The sequence below is a fragment of the Triticum urartu genome, chromosome 7A (genome assembly GCF_056163025.1).
Source record: "Triticum urartu cultivar PI428250 chromosome 7A, HENAU_Tu73, whole genome shotgun sequence".
Classification (NCBI taxonomy): domain Eukaryota; kingdom Viridiplantae; phylum Streptophyta; class Magnoliopsida; order Poales; family Poaceae; genus Triticum; species Triticum urartu.
This window is the reverse complement of record NC_141879.1, coordinates 731,214,660-731,234,513: the sequence shown is the minus strand read 5'-3', so window position 1 is coordinate 731,234,513 and position 19,854 is coordinate 731,214,660. Positions and strand designations below refer to the sequence as shown.

The following is a 19,854-nucleotide window of genomic DNA, read 5'->3' as shown; positions in this document are numbered from 1 at the left end:
GTGAACTGAAGGAAAATACAACCTGATTTCTGGAAAGAATACACGTACTGCCTCTATCCTTCAAAGAGTGTACTTTCAACTTTGTTGTGGGTCAAACTATCTTAAAGTTTGACCAAGTTTGTGCAAAAATATATCGATGTTTGTGAAACCAAATAGGTATATGATTAAAATATATTTTATCATGAATCTAATGCCACTAATTTGATGGCATAAATATTGGTGTATTATTGTAGGCAAATTTTAACATGATCCCTCTTACCTCTTTTTTTTACATGTGAGGTAAGAAGGTAAAAGTCAATCAAGCCATTATTGTATAAATACAGTGAAATATTAAACACTCTTACCTCACACAGTTCTACGAAGTGCGGACGAAGTGGGCGAAACCATACTTCAAGGGTAAATTTTGTGCAAAAATGACAAGCACACAATGCAGCGAGACTAGCAATCATATGCTCAAGGGATATGTCTCGGCAAGCTGCCCCATTCATTTATTTGTGGGGCAATACATGAGGCTTGTTTTCGACCGGGAAGCAAGCGAGAACTACGAAGAATGGCGTACACATAAAGTAAGTTTATTTATGTATGCATAATTGACATCCCATCTGACCACTGCACACAGTATTGAATAACCTGTGCATGCCATGAACACAGACATCTCCCGTGATGAAGATGAACACCCCATGGGAGTTCCACGCTAGCAACATCTACACCCGGGCCATGTTCGAGAAATTCAGCGAGGTCCTGTATGAAGCAGGACAATACAAAGTAGAAGAGGTTGAAAAAGGTGCAAAATACTATGTACACCGGTACAACCCAGAGAAGCATGACAAATGGTGCAGGGCGGTGTACGTGGTGGAAGTTGTGGACCAAGGCGAAGAGCTTACATGCGAATGTGGTAACTTCGAGCACACCGGGTTGCTTTGCTGCCACGCAGTTAAGGTACCAATAGATTGCGATGAGCAGGGCACTAGCTTCTGCGCCATTTGAAAGGATGCCTGATGAACAAATATGTTTTTGTTTGCAGGTCGTTGATTTCATGGGTATAGACGATATACCAGGAAAGCACATACTCAATCGATGGACAAAAGATGCAAGGGATGTACTACCACAACACTTGGCATACCTTCAGAAGGATCAGATATCAGTTAACTCCATAACATTCAGACATTCAAATCTCTACACCCATGCCCTAGAGGTTGTCAAACTTGGTGAAGTAAACACAAGTGTGTATGAGTGTGCGATGGAACTCCTAAAGGAAGCAATGAGTAAGCCGACACCTGTAGCTCCTGTGCGCGACGGGATGGGTTTAGAGAACAGGATTCAGGCAAACAAGGAGAAAGCTAGAGAGGTGAGTGTGGGGAAAGCACCACAGATTGGGTATGCGAGTGACACAGATGGTAGTGGAGTCGGTAATCTCCTCAGTTTGATGGCTCCAGAGCACACACAGAAGGCAAGCCGGCCAACGAGCAGGAGGGACAAACCTCCATGTGATGACCGTGCTGCATAGAGCAAGAAACGTAAGATAGTGACACATCCAGCTGTTGCCGGAGCATGTGATGTGAGCATGCGAACATGCTTCTGCAGAATATGCCGTTAGCCAGGGCACATGAGTACCACATGTCTGCAGAGGGGTGACCTCCATCAAAAGGCAAAGAAGGAGGCGAAATGCTCAATCTGCGGGGTGGGAGGGCATTGGAAGAACACCTGCAACAACCCTAAGGTTGTGCTACATGTTGAGAACTTGATCTGTGGCACATCTTGGCCCATGCTTGACGCGCCATGATCAGCCAACGGCCGTCCGCTGGTACATACTCCCTCCGTTACAAAATAGATGACTCAACTTTGTAGTACCATATAGATGTCGCCTCTTTAGTATTGAATACTGGGAGGTACGGCCCACATTCCAATGCGAGTCAATGGCTAGCGATATCGACACCATGCATGCTCGTTCGCTTATCAATTTTCTCGGGCTTTTATGATTCATCATTGAAACTTGCCCCCTTTCCACCTTTTTAAGGATCGGCAGCAGCAGTGGCGCTGATGTTGTTTCTCCCCGTGTTGTTGCCTTGGTGAGCATGACCCTAAATGGTCAATGGTTGACAGTAATTTAATTATACCATGGTAACCATGATCAGGTCAATGGTGGCGACGATGACGCAAAGGTCTTTGTCATTGGGTTATGTGTGTTAAGCTCAACCGTCTTGTTAGCTTCACTGGGGTTGTTTGACTGTAGTCCAAGCCTAATTTAACTACGTAGTGTCTTGACCTTGGTCAGGGTTTTAGACCTTGGACATTTTGGCCCTGACTTTCCATAAGAAAAAATGAAGTGCCTTCCTAAGGGCGTGTTCGGAGGCTCTCCAACTTCTCAAAACTCCAGATAACCAGCTTCTCCTCGTGGCTTCTGGCTCCAGCCAGCGATTCCAATCCTGTTCGGCTCCTGCTCCAGCTTCTCTTAGCGCTACAACCCAACTGGGGCGGGTTATGGCCTGTTTAGGCGTGTTGGGCCGGCTGGAGGCAGCCCATTTCGGGCCAGCAGGCGGGGTGAGGCAGACTCCTGCGAGGTGAGCACGTCTTCAATGGCGTTGGAGCTTGAGGTTCCTCCCTTCGGGCTGTGTCGACGGGAACCGATCGGGATTGGCCTGGAATGGCTCGATCTATTGCCGGGAACGAGCGGCGGCCAGGGACGGCGCTGTGCGTGACGGCGGTAGGGTTAGCGGTTGAGCGGGCTGTGTCGACGGGAACCGATCGGGATTGGCCTGGAATGGCTCGATCTATTGCCGGGAACGAGCGGCGGCTAGGGACGGCGCTGCGTGCGACGGCGGTAGGGTTAGCGGTTGAGCATGGCGTTAATGGCGTTGGAGCTTAGGTCCTAGTGTTGGGGTTGCTCCCTTCGGGCTGTGTCAATGGGATCCAGTCGGGATTGGCCTCGAACGGCTCGATCTATCGGCGGGAAGGAGCGGTGGCCAGGGACGGCGCGGCGGCGCCCGCGGCGGCTGGGCCCGTGACGGCGGTAGGGTTAGTGGCTCTAGGGGAACGAGCAGCTCGATAGGTTTTCCAGGAAAGGAACGAATCGGTAAGTTTGGCGGTGGCATATCGGCTTAATTTGGGCAAACTCCAGCTTTTATTTTTGGTGGAGCTGGGCCGCCGCCGCTCCTCGTTTTTGCACTGGCCTCAGGCTTAGCTTCCGGAAGCTAGCTTCTTGATGATTTTTCGTTCGGCTCGGCTCCCGCTTCAGGAATTAGTGAAGTGTGGAGTGGGAGGAGATCCGAACACGCCCTAAGTTCTTATAGTGCAATTGGAGCTGCACCGCTTGTTGGTTTCAGCAAAATTTATTGAAGTATTCTTGGCATTTATTCAATTAAATTACTAACACAAACATTAATTAGCAGCGCAGATCATATCGATGGGTAACATGCTCCCACTTGAGCATTGCACTGGCATTGAAGAAAATGTACATGAGAGAAAAAAACAAGAAAAAATGAAATCATTACGAATGGATGAAAAAAAACGATGTATCAAAAGGATTAGCACGATAGGGAAGTAAGAGAAAAAAAAAAGAAAAAGTGATATCATCTGGGATGGATGGAATAAAAAATTGAATCATCTGAGATCAATGAATAGAATTTTTGCAGTTGGAAAGGGAGAGAAAGAAAGAAGAAGAAAAGGAGTAGTCTTGGATGGGTGAATTAATAAAATAAAAATCATCCAGGGTGAATGAAAAGGATGTACGCACTTGGGAAGCGAGGATTTTGTTTTTGAAATAATCAAGGATGGATGGAATAAAAATTATGAAATAATCTGATACGGATGAAAAATGATCTGTGCAATTAGGAAAGCCAGAGAAAAAGAAAGGAAATTGAAACAATCTGAGATGGACGAAGTAAAGAAAACAAATCAAAGTTATCTAAGATGAATGTAAACAAAAAAATCAAAAAAAAAACAAAAAGACCAACCGTATACGTCTACACGGATCTGACGATCGTATAGCATCAAGCTATGCCCAATGGCTATACGTCGGCCTTTTACCTCCGCAGACCCGTTAGGTCAGCGCCAACTGACTCGTGACCGCATCGCTGGTGACAACCGGCTCAGTACCAGCGCATTTAAGCAGCGAAGTTGGCTCCCAGGCTCGCGATGTGGTACTAAATAACCGAGCGGTGTGCTCGTTCCCGGCCCACCAGCAGTTAAACGGTCGCTGGGCCACCCTCGTTCTCGGCCCACCAGCTAAGCTGGGCCTCTAGAGAAAAGAAAAGTAGCGACTTCTGCGGGATCCCATCTTTTGCCTCGTCTCAAAATAAAAATAAAAATCTGAAACAACTCTGCCAAGTTGCTGTACATGCAACATTACAGGCATCGTAGTACAACTAGAAGCACGACTACAATGCAAGGCGCACAACAGTGCTTATTTCAAACTCTTTTAAACTACCTACCTGAACAATACCCACAAACATAGAGCACTTATGCGTTATATAGAAACTACTCATGCAAAAAAATGAAAATTATGATCCAAGCTCGGTGTGTATGATCATGTTCTGCTAAAAACATTTCCTATGTAAATGCTCTTATATTCTTTACGGAGGGAGTACTTAGCAACTTGCTTGCTAATTATGCAAAAATCATGTAAGTTATTCCACAACCATCTTACACATGGCACTTCTCATGCAAAACTGTGTACCTAGTTGATTGTCTGAAGTTAGAGACACAAAGCAGTATTCAGCTATAATTCAAACATATATATCCTTCACTTGTCAGTTCTCTTCCCAATCCAAGAAAGGTAGATTCCAGATTGGCGAGACATGGGCAGCGCAGGCTGGGCCGGAATAAGAATTTATCGATGATTTGTTGCTTCATTTTGTCAGCGTGCAGCAGAGCAGGCCATGACCATCATCAGATGTAATGGAGATCTGAATCATCATCGCATTTTGGGCATGACAGTCTCTAGGAGAAACCCTTTGGATGCTTTGGAGAAATTCAGGCAGCGATTTCAGTGCGCTGGGAACCTGAACATTGTCGCGAATCCTAGTTACAATTTGATTTTATTTTTTTGTATAGCCACTTATTTTCTAGGTTCTGATTAACACTTTCGGCATGGAGTTTTGTGCTTACAGTTTCCCCAATGTGTGTTTACCGATTTATTGTAAAGGGCTAAAAGGAGCCTGGGATCATTCTTAGATCTCCAGAGAATGTATGCCCTATAACCATGGGATGAGTAATATTGTCAAACCACCCCCCCCCCCCCCCCCCCCCCCCCCCCGCCCTCTCCATCCTTCAGGGTCTTGTGCTCCATGGGCAGCGTCAATGTTGTTTTCTCCTGGGTGATGGTTTGGGGCCGAAGGTGGTGACAGTAATTATACCCCAGTTACCACAATCAGAGCAATGGTGCCCACAATGACGCACAGGTTTTTGTCACTAGGTTATGTGCATTAAGCTCTGTCCGTCTTGTTGGCTTCACTGGGATTGTTTCACTAGAGTAAACAGGCTACATAAGAATGCATGCTGACCTGTTACCTAATTGAACTTCGTCCAGGAAAAACACGATGAATTTTCCTTGACTAGATAATGCTGGAAGTGTTCTTACACATAAATCTACCTCAAAAATCGCCAAAAACAAATCGATTTAGCTCCTAAACACCAGTGCCGTCCCCGATAAAAGGAGGCGAGCTTATTTGTCATCCCTGATGACAACGGGAGCGCAGGACACAGGGATAGTTTCAGTTTGTTTTGGAGATTTGAAGCTGAAACCAGAGCCCACACAGAGCCTGAACCTTTTTGTTACAGTGCTATAGGACACAAAAAGTCAAAATTCAGAAACAGCTCTGCAAAGTTGCTGTAGTGCAACATACAGGGATCGTACGTAGTATAACTAGAAGCATGAGTACAATAAAAGGCGCATGAAAGTGATTATTTCAAACTCTTTTACGCTACCTAACTGAAGAATACCCACAAACAAAGACCACTGTTGTGTACTTGTGTTCAAAAAAGAAACTAGCATCCAAAGAAGTGACATGTATTCATCCAAGGGTTACACTAACAGATAGCAGCAATGATTTTATATTTCAAACCATTGGCAGGAAAGAAAGGAAATGATTTGCATCATCAGCACAATTTCACACACCATACCGTTAGCAGACAAGTGACCATTTACTAAATCATTGCAAATAAGATGGTTATAATTCACGTGGATGCAAATGCTGTAGAAGATCAAATTTTAAGCCTCAGCATGATGTTCGAGAAAAGTTTTCCTGCATGATAACCATTGTCCATGTCTTACTGATCATAGTACCTTAACACAAAGACTACACGAGTTAAGCAATGCATGAAGGTAGAAGTTGACCAAACCAGAGACCAGTACATATGACAGAAAGTTCAGTACAAATTTGGATAACTGATCACAGAGAAATCAGTCAGGTTCCCTCCATACTGAACCACCATTGCTCCAAACCGGAAAAACATGCATTCATCAGTCAGAGAAAATGAGAGCCAAATTCAAGCAGACATACCAAGCCCACTGCTCCATAGCATGAAGAATTGACTCCGATCAGAGATCCACTTAGCAGTGCAATGAGAGTGACTCGGTGTACAACGGCACATAGGGCAGAAATAGCGGCTTGGCACCTCCAAGATAGGAGATCACTTTGACCTGCCGATTATCCATATTATAGCACATTAATGTGACACCCCCCGCAATGAAGAACAACGAATTGCATTCTGGATGAATCGCAATGAAATCAAAATCCGCATCAAGCCATAAGTCTGTCCATCCACATATGTCTGAAGTTTTAATGCTATGCTTCACTATCCATTCTTCGCTTTCATAATTTTTCAGAACATAAACTACCAATCGAATGCCAACACCATCTTCATCCCTCTGAAAATTGGCAAAATGCAAGCATCCCTGTGACCGCTGAATAAAACCATGAGCCAGACCAAAATCATCAGCCTGACCACCAGGAACCCTGAATAACATCTGGTGAACAAAACCATCGGCCGGACCAAAATCATCAACCTGACCACCAGGGACCCTGAATTTCATCCAGGTTTCTCCCTTTGTGTCCACCGCAACTACACAATCGTGATATTCAAGGTCAAGGGCACGAAAGAACAGAAGGCCGTCGAGAAAGACTGTTGCGGAGGAGTGCCGAGTAGCTCTGTTCCATCTCTTCTCCTTATGAATCCATTCTCCGGTTTCAGACGAATACACTGCCACTCCCGAAAGCTCAGTGTCCTGACTATAATTGTGCTCAACTACCAGCTCAAACACATGGAAATGCGGCGATAGAGCCGGGTCGAAGCCCAGAGATGTGGTGGCCACCTCGCTGCTGTCCTTGCAGGAGTTGGGCAACACGACCCACTTCTCGGTGGCGGGATTGCACACGACATAATGGAACGCGCCAACCCCGCCGGAGACGTGGTAGCATCGGCAGAGGAGGAGGCCGTTGCAGGAGTCGAGCAGATCGACGGGCAGGTGGTGGTTGGGCAGGAAGCTTAATTTGGTGCCGAATGGAAGGCGGCGGTCCCCCGAGACGCTGGTGAAGCGGAAGGGCAGCTCCAGGAGCCGCTGCGCGGTGGTGCCGGTGCTGCTGCCGTAGAAGAAGCCGGTCAGGGTTTGGGGGAGCCGCTTGCGGTGGTCGGGGTGGTGGATGAGGCCGAACCAGTGCCTCGAGACGCACTTGCAGCGGCAGAGCTCCTTGGCGGGGACGCGCGAGAGGATCTCCACGAGGATGTCGTCGATGAGCCTCCCGGCCGGCGGCCCGCCGGGGAGAGCCCTGCAGAAACACGGGCGGAGGAGCAGGAGGTCAGGGGATCAGATACGGAGGAGGAGGGGTTGATGGTGGTTGTTGCCGAGCGTACCGGGCGCGAATCGACGAGCGGCCTTCCTCTCGCGGGGGAGAGCGCTCTCCCGCGGTGGACATGGCGACGGGCGGAAGAAATCCGGCGGCGGCGGTGGCGGCGGCGGCAAGATGCAGGGGATTAGGGAAGTTTTTTTTTCTTTTAGGGGAAGGGATAGGGGAGAGAGAACTTTATTTAGGGGTAGGGGCGAATGGGCCGTGGGTGCGCCATTTAAACGGGCTAACTGTATCGCACATCTCCTACACGGGCTTAGCAAATGGGCCGTGGGTAATTTTGCCAATGGATATGCCTACCCCGAAAAAACAGGACAGGACAAGAATTGAAGAGATTTTATACCCACGGGTAATGGACATTTATACACACAAAATATAAGGAAAAAACAAACAAACAATTACGGGAGGAAGGATGTTTTCATGCAACGCACGCGACACGCAGTGGTCGCTGTGGTTTGTTCTGGATCTTCGGGCGGCAAGCCTGCTAATCTATTGACGAGGAGAGAAGCCGCGGGTGGTCCTCGTCGACGAGGTTGGTTGTGTGGGTGGACTCTCGTGTGAACCGCGCGGGCAAATTTTTTGTACCGTGTGTTGTGGTACACTTTCATGTGTCACAACTTGGGGAGCCCATTAGGCGCACTATGGAGACCTCCTCGATCAATGCGCATGGCGGCGATGCGCGAGTGGGGGTGATTAACTCCACCAGGAGGATTGGTGAGCAAATCCCTTCGCTTTGGCACTTCAGCCTCCTCTCTCGCAACTCCCCGCAAGATTCATTTCTCCCCAATTTGAGGGATGAGGTCTTATGCGATGGCGATGGTGATGGGAGAGGAGAAGCTACGGAAAATTTCAGGAGATGCTTGCAAGATTGCGCACCTTTGTGAGATCTGCTCCTAGTGCAATGAATGGGAGGCGATGAAGTTGGAGGCGGAAGCGGTGCTCGATGTGCTGATGGAGGAAGAGGAAGAGATGTTACTCGGAACGGAGGAGCGGAAGCACTAGCCGGAGATCTTGCTTTGGCCTATGGATCGAGTGGACTCGAAGATTCCCGCACAGGCACTGAAGTGGGTGGCGTTCACGTCGCTAAGCACCACGCCGCTGGCTTCGGTGAAGGGTCTGAGGGAGTTGGTGCTTGCGCTTCTATCCCCAGGTTCGATCCATGCTCCGATTGTGATTTAGGAAGAGGCGGTGCCTCCAATGATGGTGAAACGGAGGAAGGAGATGGCGGCCGATCTATGAGGAGAGGTGGTTCTCCGCCACACGATGTGGTTCACGCCCAAGGAGCACCGCTCAGCATGCCTTGCCGAGTGCAAAAATTAGGAGTCGCTCCAGCTAGCAACCGCTTCTAGTTGCTGGCAGGAGAGGATTGCTCCGGCGAGGGATTGGATGGAGACTCGGATTCCTGTAATTCTATTGACATTTCTCGCTATTTTCATTTTACTGCACCTATGGATATGGGAATGAATGAAAGTATCAATCAAAAACTTTGTCGGATCAGACAAATTAATCATCAATCGAAAAATGATGTCGAAAATTATGTCTAAGTTTTTTTTCTTAAAGATGTTGAAAATCACAAAGGATTTGGGGATGATTTGAGAACTTATGTACCTGATACACCTTATTTCCCCTTCATTGATTCCCCTACTTAGGGAAAATATCATAATGCTATTATCGATAAGGCCCTAGTTAAAATGAGACCTTACATTCCTAGTGCAGTTGACTTCTGTAGAATCCCATTTGTCTTTGATAGTACCGAGGGACATGATGATTTTGCATTACATAGAGAAACAATGTTTTAAATAGCGGGCTATGACATTTAACGGCGACCCTTAAAAACAACTATACCTGGGCTATAGCGACAAATTATACATGAAATCATTTAGCGGCAACATTCCCAAACAGCTATAGCAAGGTTATAGCCGGCTATTTAAAACTATGAGAAAGAGCAGAGGTGATGTAGAACAAATTAATACTTGTAGTGCTAAATGCTACTTCCTCCATCCGGAAAAAGTTGTCCACAGCTTAGTGTACTGTGAATTTTGTAAAAACGCCCTCGTAGCTTAAAATCTATTACAAACATGTCGCCGTTTCCTTCCTTCTTCCTCTGTCTGTCGCCCGCGCGCGTCGCCAGGGCAAGTTGCCATCGGGGACCTACGCCGGCGCTGCCCAGGGCTTGCTCCTCCGCCTCCCAGGACCTGCGCCGCCCAATTGCTTGCTCCGCCGCCGCCCAGGACGTGCTCCTCCGACGCCCAGGTCCTGCGCCGCCCAATTGCTTGCTCCGCCGCCGCCAAGTAAGTGGTCCTCCGCCGCCCAGGACCTGGGCCACCCAATTGCTTGCTCCGCCGCTGCGCAGGACGTGCTCCTCCGCCACCCAGGACCTGGGCCGCCGCCACCAGACCTGCGCGGCCGATATCCCCTCCCTCCACCAGGATCTGCGCCGCCGCCGGCCAGGACCTGCGCGCGCCTGGGTGTCGAGCGCCTCGACCGTGAGTTCCGGCCGCGCCTGGACCTCAAGCTCGAGCTCTTTCCCCTGCTCCACTGCAAGTTGCTACTGGTCCCCTGCTCGTGTTGCCGCCCGGAGGTCACCTGCTCGTGTGCTGTCGCCGGAGGTCCCCTGCTCGTGCTGCTGTCGGTGAGAAGAAAGAAGTACAAGGCTCCTTGCTTTTTCATCTCCAGTGCCGGACCTTGCTTGCTCTGTAATTTGAAACACAATTGATCATGTCCTCTGAATAAATGTTACAAATAAAGAAGTTCAGTTAACTTTTGCTATCTGAATTCTAATCAGATCAAATTGCTGTCAATTGCTCTGTAATACTCAACCAGGTTTATGAAAATGAAGATCAACCAGGTTTATCTTCAGTAAATAATGGTTTATTTCAGTAAATAATGGTATGCATTGTTTGATTAAGCAGTAGCAATAGCTCAACAAATTAAACAAAAAGGAAATTTCATATCGGTATGCATTGGCAGGGGAATGCTAGAACACGCAGATGTATCAGCTAGAGCACAATCTGTGTGAAAATACAAGCTTCTGAAATTTGTTACAGAAATTTCCCTACTAAAAAGATAACTGAATTTCGTGTACTGGAAGTTTACGGTGAAGTTTCAGTAACTACAGTAACTGAATTTACAGTAAGATTTCTCACTCCATTACACTGCTATTAACTGTATTATTCTGCTGTTAACAATCAGAGTTGACACTATATTATTCAATCAAGTTGATGTTCAGAACCTGTCATTTTCTTCCAAAACCTGTCAATTTCTGTCAGGTTTTGATCTGTCAAGTTGATGTCAAACTTGACACATAAATAAAATTTGACATCAATGAAATTTAGACGGTGAATATAGTTTGGACAGTACTCCACTGTCATATTTTCAGTGAGTAAAATTCAGTTTTGACAAATTGAAGCCTACTCTATTCTACTCCTAAATTCTGAGCTTGAGTCAAGCAGGGGATACTAAATGGTGGATGAGGCAACAAATTACACTTGAGTAAGAAACACTTTGATCATCATAAATACTCCAATTATTGTTATACATTTTTATGCATATTACAAGAAGTTTCATAAAACTTGATGTTCAGAACCTGTCAACTTGGTGTTCAGAACCTGTCATTTTCTATGTGCTTGTGAGGACAAGCTGTGTTGATCAGTGCTGGGATGCTAACACCACAAGAAAGCATGCATGCCATGTTCAGGCTTCTTTTTCTTAGTGCATATAGAAGTGGCAATTAATCACCACAAAATGGAGTGCATAGGTTCAGAATCGAAGCATGCATTTTCCATACATAAGTTCAGACTTGAAGCAAGAAAATGTACTCCTCTAGGTTAGCAGCAAGAGCTTACATATGATCCATATGGCAAGGGTGACTTGACGCCATTACGAATACCTCGCCGTACTTCTTCTTCTTAATTATTTGAATTCTTTTTCTTCTTCTTCTTAATTATTTGAAATAATTTGAATTATTCTTATTCTTATTCTTAATTATTTGAATTAATTTGGATTTATTTTTATTAACTTGGAATTATTTGAATTAGCTAGATTTATTTGAATCCATCTAGTCATCTTGCCACCATACAAAAAGACCCATACTTTCACCACAAAAAGACCCCAAAGTAGACAATGATACTGTAGTTAACATAACTAGGCATAGCAAGGCAGGGAGCAATGCTCTTCAACTCACCACACGAACTGAATTTTACTCAAACTGAATACTGTACTGAGCACTGAATGAGCAATAAAGGCACACAATTTAGAGAGCAAAAAATTGAACATTTCAGGATAAAAAACTGAAGATTTCTGAACACTTCTGAATGAGCATTTGTTATGATAAGATTTACTATTTCTCTTTAGCAAAGACTTAATATACAAATTCAGTTTTTAGGAAAGACAAGATTTACTATTTCAGTGAACATTCAAAGTCTGAACATTTTTAAATCTATTGAAGAATTAAGGAGGAGTACAAATTATTCAGGTGTGGTTCTGTTCCTTTTTTCAGTTTCAGCAGAACATTTATGTTTCTGTTCCTTTTTTCAGTTTCAGCAGTACATTGTTTCTGCAAAATGTTTCAGTAGAACCTGACTGAATGAAAGAAGTAGAACATCTATCTCAACTATACAAAATTCAAGAAGACCAAAAATCAGTAGAACTTGACTGAATGAAAAGTTTCTCATAGCTGCTTCTGCTTGTACAGAGAGAGGGTACTCCGGGAAGAACATGGGCCGGTCGGGGATCCCTGTGCGCTACAGCATCTGCTCGCCCCCAACATAACAAGACCAGAATCAACAGAAGCAAACCACGGAGTTGCTGGCCAAAATAATTTCAAACAAAATGAAAGCTGACAAGGGAGGAGAGGACCTGCGTCATGTTGTTCTGCTTCTTGATGAGGGAGGTGAGGAGGGGCCTGAAGAGCGGGGACTCGAGGAGCATACCCAGTACGCCTTGGCGGCGAACGGAATCCCCTTCCTCCTCCTTTGCGGACTGGCGCACGGCCGAGGCGGCGACCGACGCGTAGGCCCACGCACACCCGAGGTGGCGCAAGCGCAGCGCGAGACACTGCTGCTTTCCCCGTGCCTCCTCCGGCGTCGGGGGCAACGAGGAGGAGGTGTCGCCGCAGCGCGCAAGCAGGAGACGCAGCGGGAGGAAGAAGAAACAACTTTGAGGGTGAAAGAGGGGAGATTTGGGAGGCAGGCAAGGGGGCCAGGGGAGCTGCGCGAGGCAGGAGGGAGCGGTGGCGTAGGCATCCCCGGCGGCGGAGGAGGACGTGCGGGAGAGCAGGGGAGCAGCACGGCGAAGCTGAGCAGGGGAGCTCCGGCGTCGATGCGCCCGTGTCGGAGCGGCGGGGTGTGTCGATTGGAGAAGACGAGGAGTGCGGGTTGTGTCGGGAGTTTGGGGAGGGGTTTTCTGCAAAAACGCCATGAAGACAACTTTTCCCGGACGGAGGGAGTAGTTGGGTAGTAATAGGATCCCCGTAATGTGCTTTTAGAGAAACTTTGACTACCTTTGAAGAAAATGATCAAGTTCAAATGAGGAAGCACGTGAAGTTGTAGCAGCTGGGCCTTTTCTGATATGCTCTCAATTTTCTCATGGGCTAGTGGGGAATGCTTAAGGATCTGATATAGCCCAACGGGACCCACACACTATACAACCCTTTAACGGTGGCGAAAGGGCGCATCCTGGCGACGTCCACGTCGGATCAGCTATAAGACAAAACAAAGAGATATTTATTCTCGGGAAAAAAGAGAGAAAGGGATTGGGCCCCGGTCCAGATCCCCCAATTCCTCTCCTTCTCCACTTGCCGCCGCCGCCACCGGCAACCTCCCCTCAGCCACGCCCTCCCCAAGACCCCAACGGCTGACTATCACCATCGGCGACCTCCCCTCCCCCTCGCACCAGATCGAGCAGCAGGTCGGGCAGGGCAGGGCATAGCGTGAGCGGGGATGGGAGGAGACGGTGGCTGCGCCGTCCTCCTCGCCCATCAGCGCACGACGCGGGGAGGGGGAGCAGCCAACCGTGCTCAAGGCCGTCCGCGGCGGCTGCAAATCAAAGGTCAGTGCGCGGTGGCCCTCTCTTCTTCTCATCCCCCTTCTCTCTCTCGCTCGAGCGAAAGTTGCAGAGATATTGGCGGTGGCGGCAATCACATCTTGGCACGGGGCGTGCGTCCCGAATGTCCGTGGATTGCTTGCTGCTGGAGGCGTGCGTGTGTGCCAGCTATGTGGTGCGCGTGTGTTGTGCTTGCGCTGGTGTGCTTGGTTGAGTGCTTGTTCGGTGCAACCACTCCTAATTAACTAGCATATTGACTTGGATTTGACACGGGATCAAATAAGGATCATAGAAATCAAGTCAGCAGCAGCCTTTTGTTAGCTTTTGTAACTCCTTTTCAGAATGTCGCCCTGCGGATATGAGTTTATTTCCCCCTCGTTATATTCCGTCAAATGCCTGACTTACATCGAGGAGTTGATAATTAAAGAAGGTCCCTTTGATGGACTGATGGGTTTCTCCCAGGTAACATCAGACTGGGACCACTTCTTCCATAAACATATACATGGTGGCTAAATTCCTTGCAGTCAACGATTGCAAATTGCATGGTAATATCAGGGTTTGATTCTATCTGGTGCACTTCCGATGCTCCAAGAACAAGTAAGCTGATGGATTCTGATAACCTTACCACATCAACTCCAGTTCGACTGTTCCAGGCTTCCGGTAGTAGTTCTTTCGACATGCTGAATTGCTGGTAGAGCTGCAACTTTCTTTAGCTCATTGTTTTGGGTAACTGAATCGGATGGGGATGAGCGACTACATTGTAAGAATCCTGTCATATAACACATAAAATTTCACAAGCATAATGTCATTCATAGATTATCTATAGCTGGTTTGTAACCACACTTTCCATTTGCTGCTTCAGGTGAGAAGAGCCCTTGTGATCATGCGCCACCAGAGGGACGAGGTGGAGTTCCAGAGGGAGCACCATGTGATTGTCCGCAAGGCTTGAGCTCAACCGAACCGACGGAACTACTATGGAGTCCTTCCTCCTTTTTTCTGCTCATCTGATGTGTGTATAAGTAGTGCTAAGACTGCAGCCTGTTTCTGGAGGAAATTTGTTGCATCGTTGAAATTGAGTTGTAGTTGTACTACTTTTAAGCTGCAGTTGTAGCCCTAAATTATCTTAATTTGCAATTTACTTGATCAGCTCGTGCACACAATCATGTTCCCACTATGATGTTTGAAGTTCACAATTGGCAGTTCTGTTGAAGCTAACTCATTGATTTACAGGGATGGAAGATTTGTGGTCTGATGGACGTAATTAGCAAACAATTGGATCAGGTTTCAGAAAGTGTTTATGTAAGTTTCGTCGTCCTATATTCACTAGTATATTGTTATCGAACTGTGTCACGGAGGTTATTAATAGACTTGTCCAGTCATGAATTATTCAGTAAAAGGGGGTGCTTATGTCCTCAACTGTCTGGAAGAATAGCGGTTGGATATCAAGACTTACATTTTGAAAAGCACTTCCTATATTAATTTGTTTGTTCTTGATTTTTATTTAATCTAGAAGCCCTTGATTTTAACACATTAAGGATCTAGGGAAATTTTATCATTGGTCAATGGCCCGATGCTGAGTTTGCATAATTATTAGTAATATAAGGTTGATGATCGACTTATACATTGCACACCTCTTAATAAATTAATCAGTTAGATTGGGGGTGCATTCTTGATTGCTGCAGTGCTGGATGATTTTGAGCGTGGCTTTTATATTGAGTGAGAGATGGACACCTTTTTCAAAGGTTAGCTGCATTTGGTTTTCTTTATAGAAATGCCCTTAAAACAAGATCCATAAACAATACGGTGTTTTTGTGCTAGAAAAGTAGTAGAGAAGGAAACAACTTCAATCTGGGTGCTGATTTTCTATTTTATTTTTGTTTTGCCTCTTGCAATCTGGGTGTTACAAAAGGAGAAAGAAAGTTTGCACTAGTTCATCGACTCATTTGTACAACCCAAACAATATTTTTGTCCATGGCTCTATTTCATAACTGTACCAATCTTACTCTTTTTAATCTCCGGATCTTTCTTGTAGTTTATGGGAACGCCTTGAATTGCTTGGATTATGGCGACAAGAGTTCTTTGCTGATTGCTTCTGGTGGTTTTGACCTGTACTAAGGGTATGGGATCCCTGCAAACCTGGTGAACATAGAAAACACTATATTTTGTGTAGCTTTGTTGGAAACACGTTCATATTAGCTCATATGTTATCCTTTCAACAGGAACAACAACTCCTATTTTTCCAGTTCTCTTCACACTCAAGCTTATCTCCTCCTGCAAATGGCATCCAAATTACTGGTTTCATTTGATATGAACTTCGCTTCATGAGAAATTGGTGTTGTGGGATCTAAGAACAGCTGTAAAATTCTGTTAATCTCAATTACTCCCTGATTCATTGTCTTCCTCTCAAATCATTGCGTAAACAGACAATTAATGATTTCGCTTGGATTTTGTGCAAGTTTCCTTGAGATTTAGAATTTTAGTCGAGGAGTCTTGGCTTCTTGTTGGTCTTTGCATTTTCTGGATGCTTGAATTTAGAAAATGTAGTCTCTGCACTCTCTATATGTATCGTCCATGACAGCAGTCATCTAAGATGTAAGACCGTGACTTCTGTGTTCATGTAAGACCACTAATAATATCTCTGATTTATTGTATCACCGTTGACCTTGTAGTTCTGTCACACATAGTTCTCTACCGAGCTGATACATTAAATATTGTATGAACATGTCTCTCTATTTCCAGTTTTCTGTCTCTTCTTTTAGCTCTATGCTCATATGGATACATTCCATTTAAGTCGTTGATATACTATGACCTCCATTAGAGACTGTTCATTTTATCTGCTGTGTTCCTTTATTTTTTTCCATCTTAGTTTACTTCCTGTTATTGACATTTCTTACTCAGGGACACCAGGTCGAAGATGAACCCTGCAACTACATTATTCGTGGTAAGCACACATAGAGCCCTTTCTAAAACAATTCCTTGGTGCTGCACCTGACGTAAAACACAAAACAAATGCAGGCACACCTGACGGTGTCAAGTACTTTGGCGAGCAGGAGAAACATTGCTTCTGGGGCAATGAAGTGAAGCTCTATGAACATCATGTGGATAAACTCTTCGCAATGTTTTGGCACAAGAAGCCAAAGATCAAGTACTATGTCTGCACCATTTGCCAAACCAGGCCAGCGCACGGTATTCTCAAACAGACGGCCTGCTCTTGATGCTTAGATTGTTCATCTGAATACGTGTTTCATATTGTAGTATGCAAGTTTCACCCTGATGCATGTTCTATTGTCGTTTATTTTCCAGTATTGTTGCCCTTGTTTCCTGTTTTGCATCATCTGGTGTGCAATGTCATATTGGTCATGATCTAGACATCTCCATCGACCACATATATATTGTTAGCTTATTGTTCCTCTGAAATTACACTAGCCATAATGCACTAGCTCTTCTAAGTCTCAAGTACATAATTTTTTGGGTGGTAACCCTCTTGAGGATAATTATAATGGTGATACTTTTTTTGGTGAATATAATGGTGACACATGTAGTAGAAAAACTTGTGTTGGCCTTCAAATAATACCGCCTCATCTTGGCTACCTGTCTTCTCACTAAACTAAGCCTACTGTCACACATACATGTTAACGAATAAAACATCTTGGTTACTATGCACATTTTTTCCTCAAAAGGTCATGATCTACAAACCTATAACTCCATATTACAGAGTGCAACTTTTTATGGATTTCTCTCACACAAAACATGCTTATTGATTTTCACAGCTTACCGGCGCAGGCGGAGAAGGAGGCTGAGTGCCCTGATCACTCGCCGGAGGAGTAGGCGGAGGAGGAGGCGGAGTGCCCTGACTCGCCAGAGGAGGAGGAGGCGGAGTGCCCTGACTCGCCAGAGGAGGAGGAGGCGGAGGCGTCCAGTTCGGAAGGTTGATGAGCTCCTTCCGCCATAGGCATGGAGTCTTCAAAGCAGAACCCAGCCGAGTCTCCCCTTCACCGGTAGGGTGGTCAAGCTTGAGCTTCTCAAATCCCTCCGTTATTTCGTCCACCATCACCCTAGCATATCTTTTTGGAATCGGTCGGCAGTGAAAAGCCAAAGAACAATAATCAACTAGCATAGGAAGGCAAAACAAGCATAACTTCAAAACCTTAAGCACATAGAGAGGATATTTGATATTATTGCAATTTCTACAAGCACATGTTCCTCCCTCATAATAATTTTCAGTAGCTTCATGAATGAATTCAACAATATAACTATCACATAAAGCATTGCTTTCATGATCTACAAGCATATAAGTTTTATTACTCTCCACAAAGCAAAATTTTTCTCATGAATAATAGTGGGAGCAAACTCAACAAAATAATTATCATGTGAGGCATAATCCAATTGAAAAACTAAAATCATGATGACAAGTTTCATGGATATCATTATTCTTTATAGCATACAAGTCATCACAATAATCATTATAGATAGCAACTTTGTTCTCATAATCAATTGGTACCTCTTCCGAAATAGTGGATTCATCACAAAATAAAGTCATGACCTCTTCAAATATACTTTCATCAATATAATCATCATAAATAGGAGGCATGCTTTCATCATAATAAATTTGCTCATCAAAACTTGGAGGACAAAAAATATCATCTTCATCAAACATAGCTTCCCCAAACTTGTGGCTTTGCATATCATTAGCATCATAGATATTCAAGGAATTCATACTAACAACATTGCAGTCATGCTCATCATTCAAAGATTTAGTGCCAAACATTCTAATGCATTCTTCCTCTAGCACTTGAGCACAATTATCGGAATCCTTATTTTCATGATAGATATTAAAAAGTTGAAGCATATGAGGTACCCTTAGTTCCATTTTTTTTGTAATTTTCTTTTATAAACTAAACTAGTGATAAAACAAGAAACTAAAAGATTCGATTGCAAGATCTAAAGATATACCTTCAAGCGCTAACCTCCCCGGCAACGACGCCAGAAAAGAGCTTGATGTCTACTACACAACTTTCTTCTTGTAGACGTTGTTGGGCCTCCAAGTGCAGAGGTTTGTAGGACAGTAGCAAATTTCCCTCAAGTGGATGATCTAAGGTTTATCAATCTGTAGGAGGCGTAGGATGAAGATGGTCTCTCTCAAGCAACCCTGCAACCAAATAACAAGGAGTCTCTTGTGTCCCCAACACACCCAATACAATGGTAAATTGTATAGGTGCACTAGTTCGGCGAAGAGATGGTGATACAAGTGGTATATGGATGGTAGATAAATGTTTTTGTAATTTGAAAATATAAAAACAGCAAGGTAACTAATGATAAAAGTGAGCACAAACGGTATTGCAATGCATTGAAACAAGGCCTAGGATTCATACTTTCACTAGTGCAAGTTCTCTCAACAATAATAACATAATTGGGTCATATAACTATCCCTCAACATGCAACAAAGAGTCACTCCAAAGTCACTAATAGCGGAGAACAAATGAAAAGATTATGGTAGGGTACGAAACCACCTCAAAGTTATCCTTTCTGATCGATCTATCATAGAGTTCGTACTAGAATAACACCTTAAGACACAAATCAACAAAAATCCTAATGTCACCTAGATACTCCAATGTCACCTCAAGTATCCGTGGATATGATTATACGATATGCATCACACAATCTCAGATTCATCTATTGAACCAACACAAAAGTACTTCAAAGAGTGCCCCAAAGTTTCTACCGGAGAGTCAAGACGAAAATGTGTGCCAACCCCTATGCATAGGTTCATGGGCGGAACCCGCAAGTTGATCACCAAAACATACATCAAGTGGATTAATAGAATACCCCATTGTCACCACGGGTATCCCATGCAAGACATACATCAAGTGTTCTCAAATCCTTAAAGACTCAATCTGATAAGATAACTTCAAAGGGAAAACTCAATCCATTACAACAGAGTAGAGGGGGAGAAACATCATAACATCCA

At 45.0% G+C, this 19,854-nt stretch overlaps 2 protein-coding genes, 1 long non-coding RNA gene and 1 pseudogene across 3 annotated transcripts; 2 read left to right on the top strand and 2 right to left on the bottom strand.

Moving 5' to 3' along the window:
- The first annotated feature begins 506 nt into the window (after window positions 1-506).
- Window positions 507-1,783, top strand: LOC147962378 (protein FAR-RED IMPAIRED RESPONSE 1-like; annotated as a pseudogene).
- Window positions 1,784-6,224: 4,441 nt separating this feature from the next.
- LOC147962377 (F-box protein At5g49610-like) lies at window positions 6,225-8,009 on the bottom strand. The gene is made up of 2 exons (XM_087536256.1): window positions 7,852-8,009; window positions 6,225-7,766 (listed from the first exon to the last, which is right to left on the bottom strand). The coding sequence occupies exons 1-2, from the start codon at window positions 7,911-7,913 to the stop codon at window positions 6,551-6,553; spliced, it is 1,278 nt and encodes a 425-aa protein (XP_087392382.1). The 5' UTR covers window positions 7,914-8,009; the 3' UTR covers window positions 6,225-6,550.
- Window positions 8,010-9,735: 1,726 nt separating this feature from the next.
- LOC125550394 (uncharacterized) lies at window positions 9,736-13,740 on the bottom strand. Its single transcript, XM_048713387.2, has 2 exons — window positions 12,702-13,740; window positions 9,736-10,538 (listed from the first exon to the last, which is right to left on the bottom strand). The coding sequence occupies exons 1-2, from the start codon at window positions 13,260-13,262 to the stop codon at window positions 9,996-9,998; spliced, it is 1,104 nt and encodes a 367-aa protein (XP_048569344.2). The 5' UTR covers window positions 13,263-13,740; the 3' UTR covers window positions 9,736-9,995.
- A 158-nt stretch (window positions 13,741-13,898) lies between these two features.
- LOC125538448 (uncharacterized) lies at window positions 13,899-18,731 on the top strand. Its single transcript, XR_015612093.1, has 7 exons — window positions 13,899-14,348; window positions 14,442-14,646; window positions 14,749-15,185; window positions 15,919-16,025; window positions 16,106-16,827; window positions 16,902-17,072; window positions 17,657-18,731. It is a non-coding gene; the product is annotated as an uncharacterized LOC125538448 (long non-coding RNA).
- The last annotated feature ends 1,123 nt before the right edge of the window (window positions 18,732-19,854 follow it).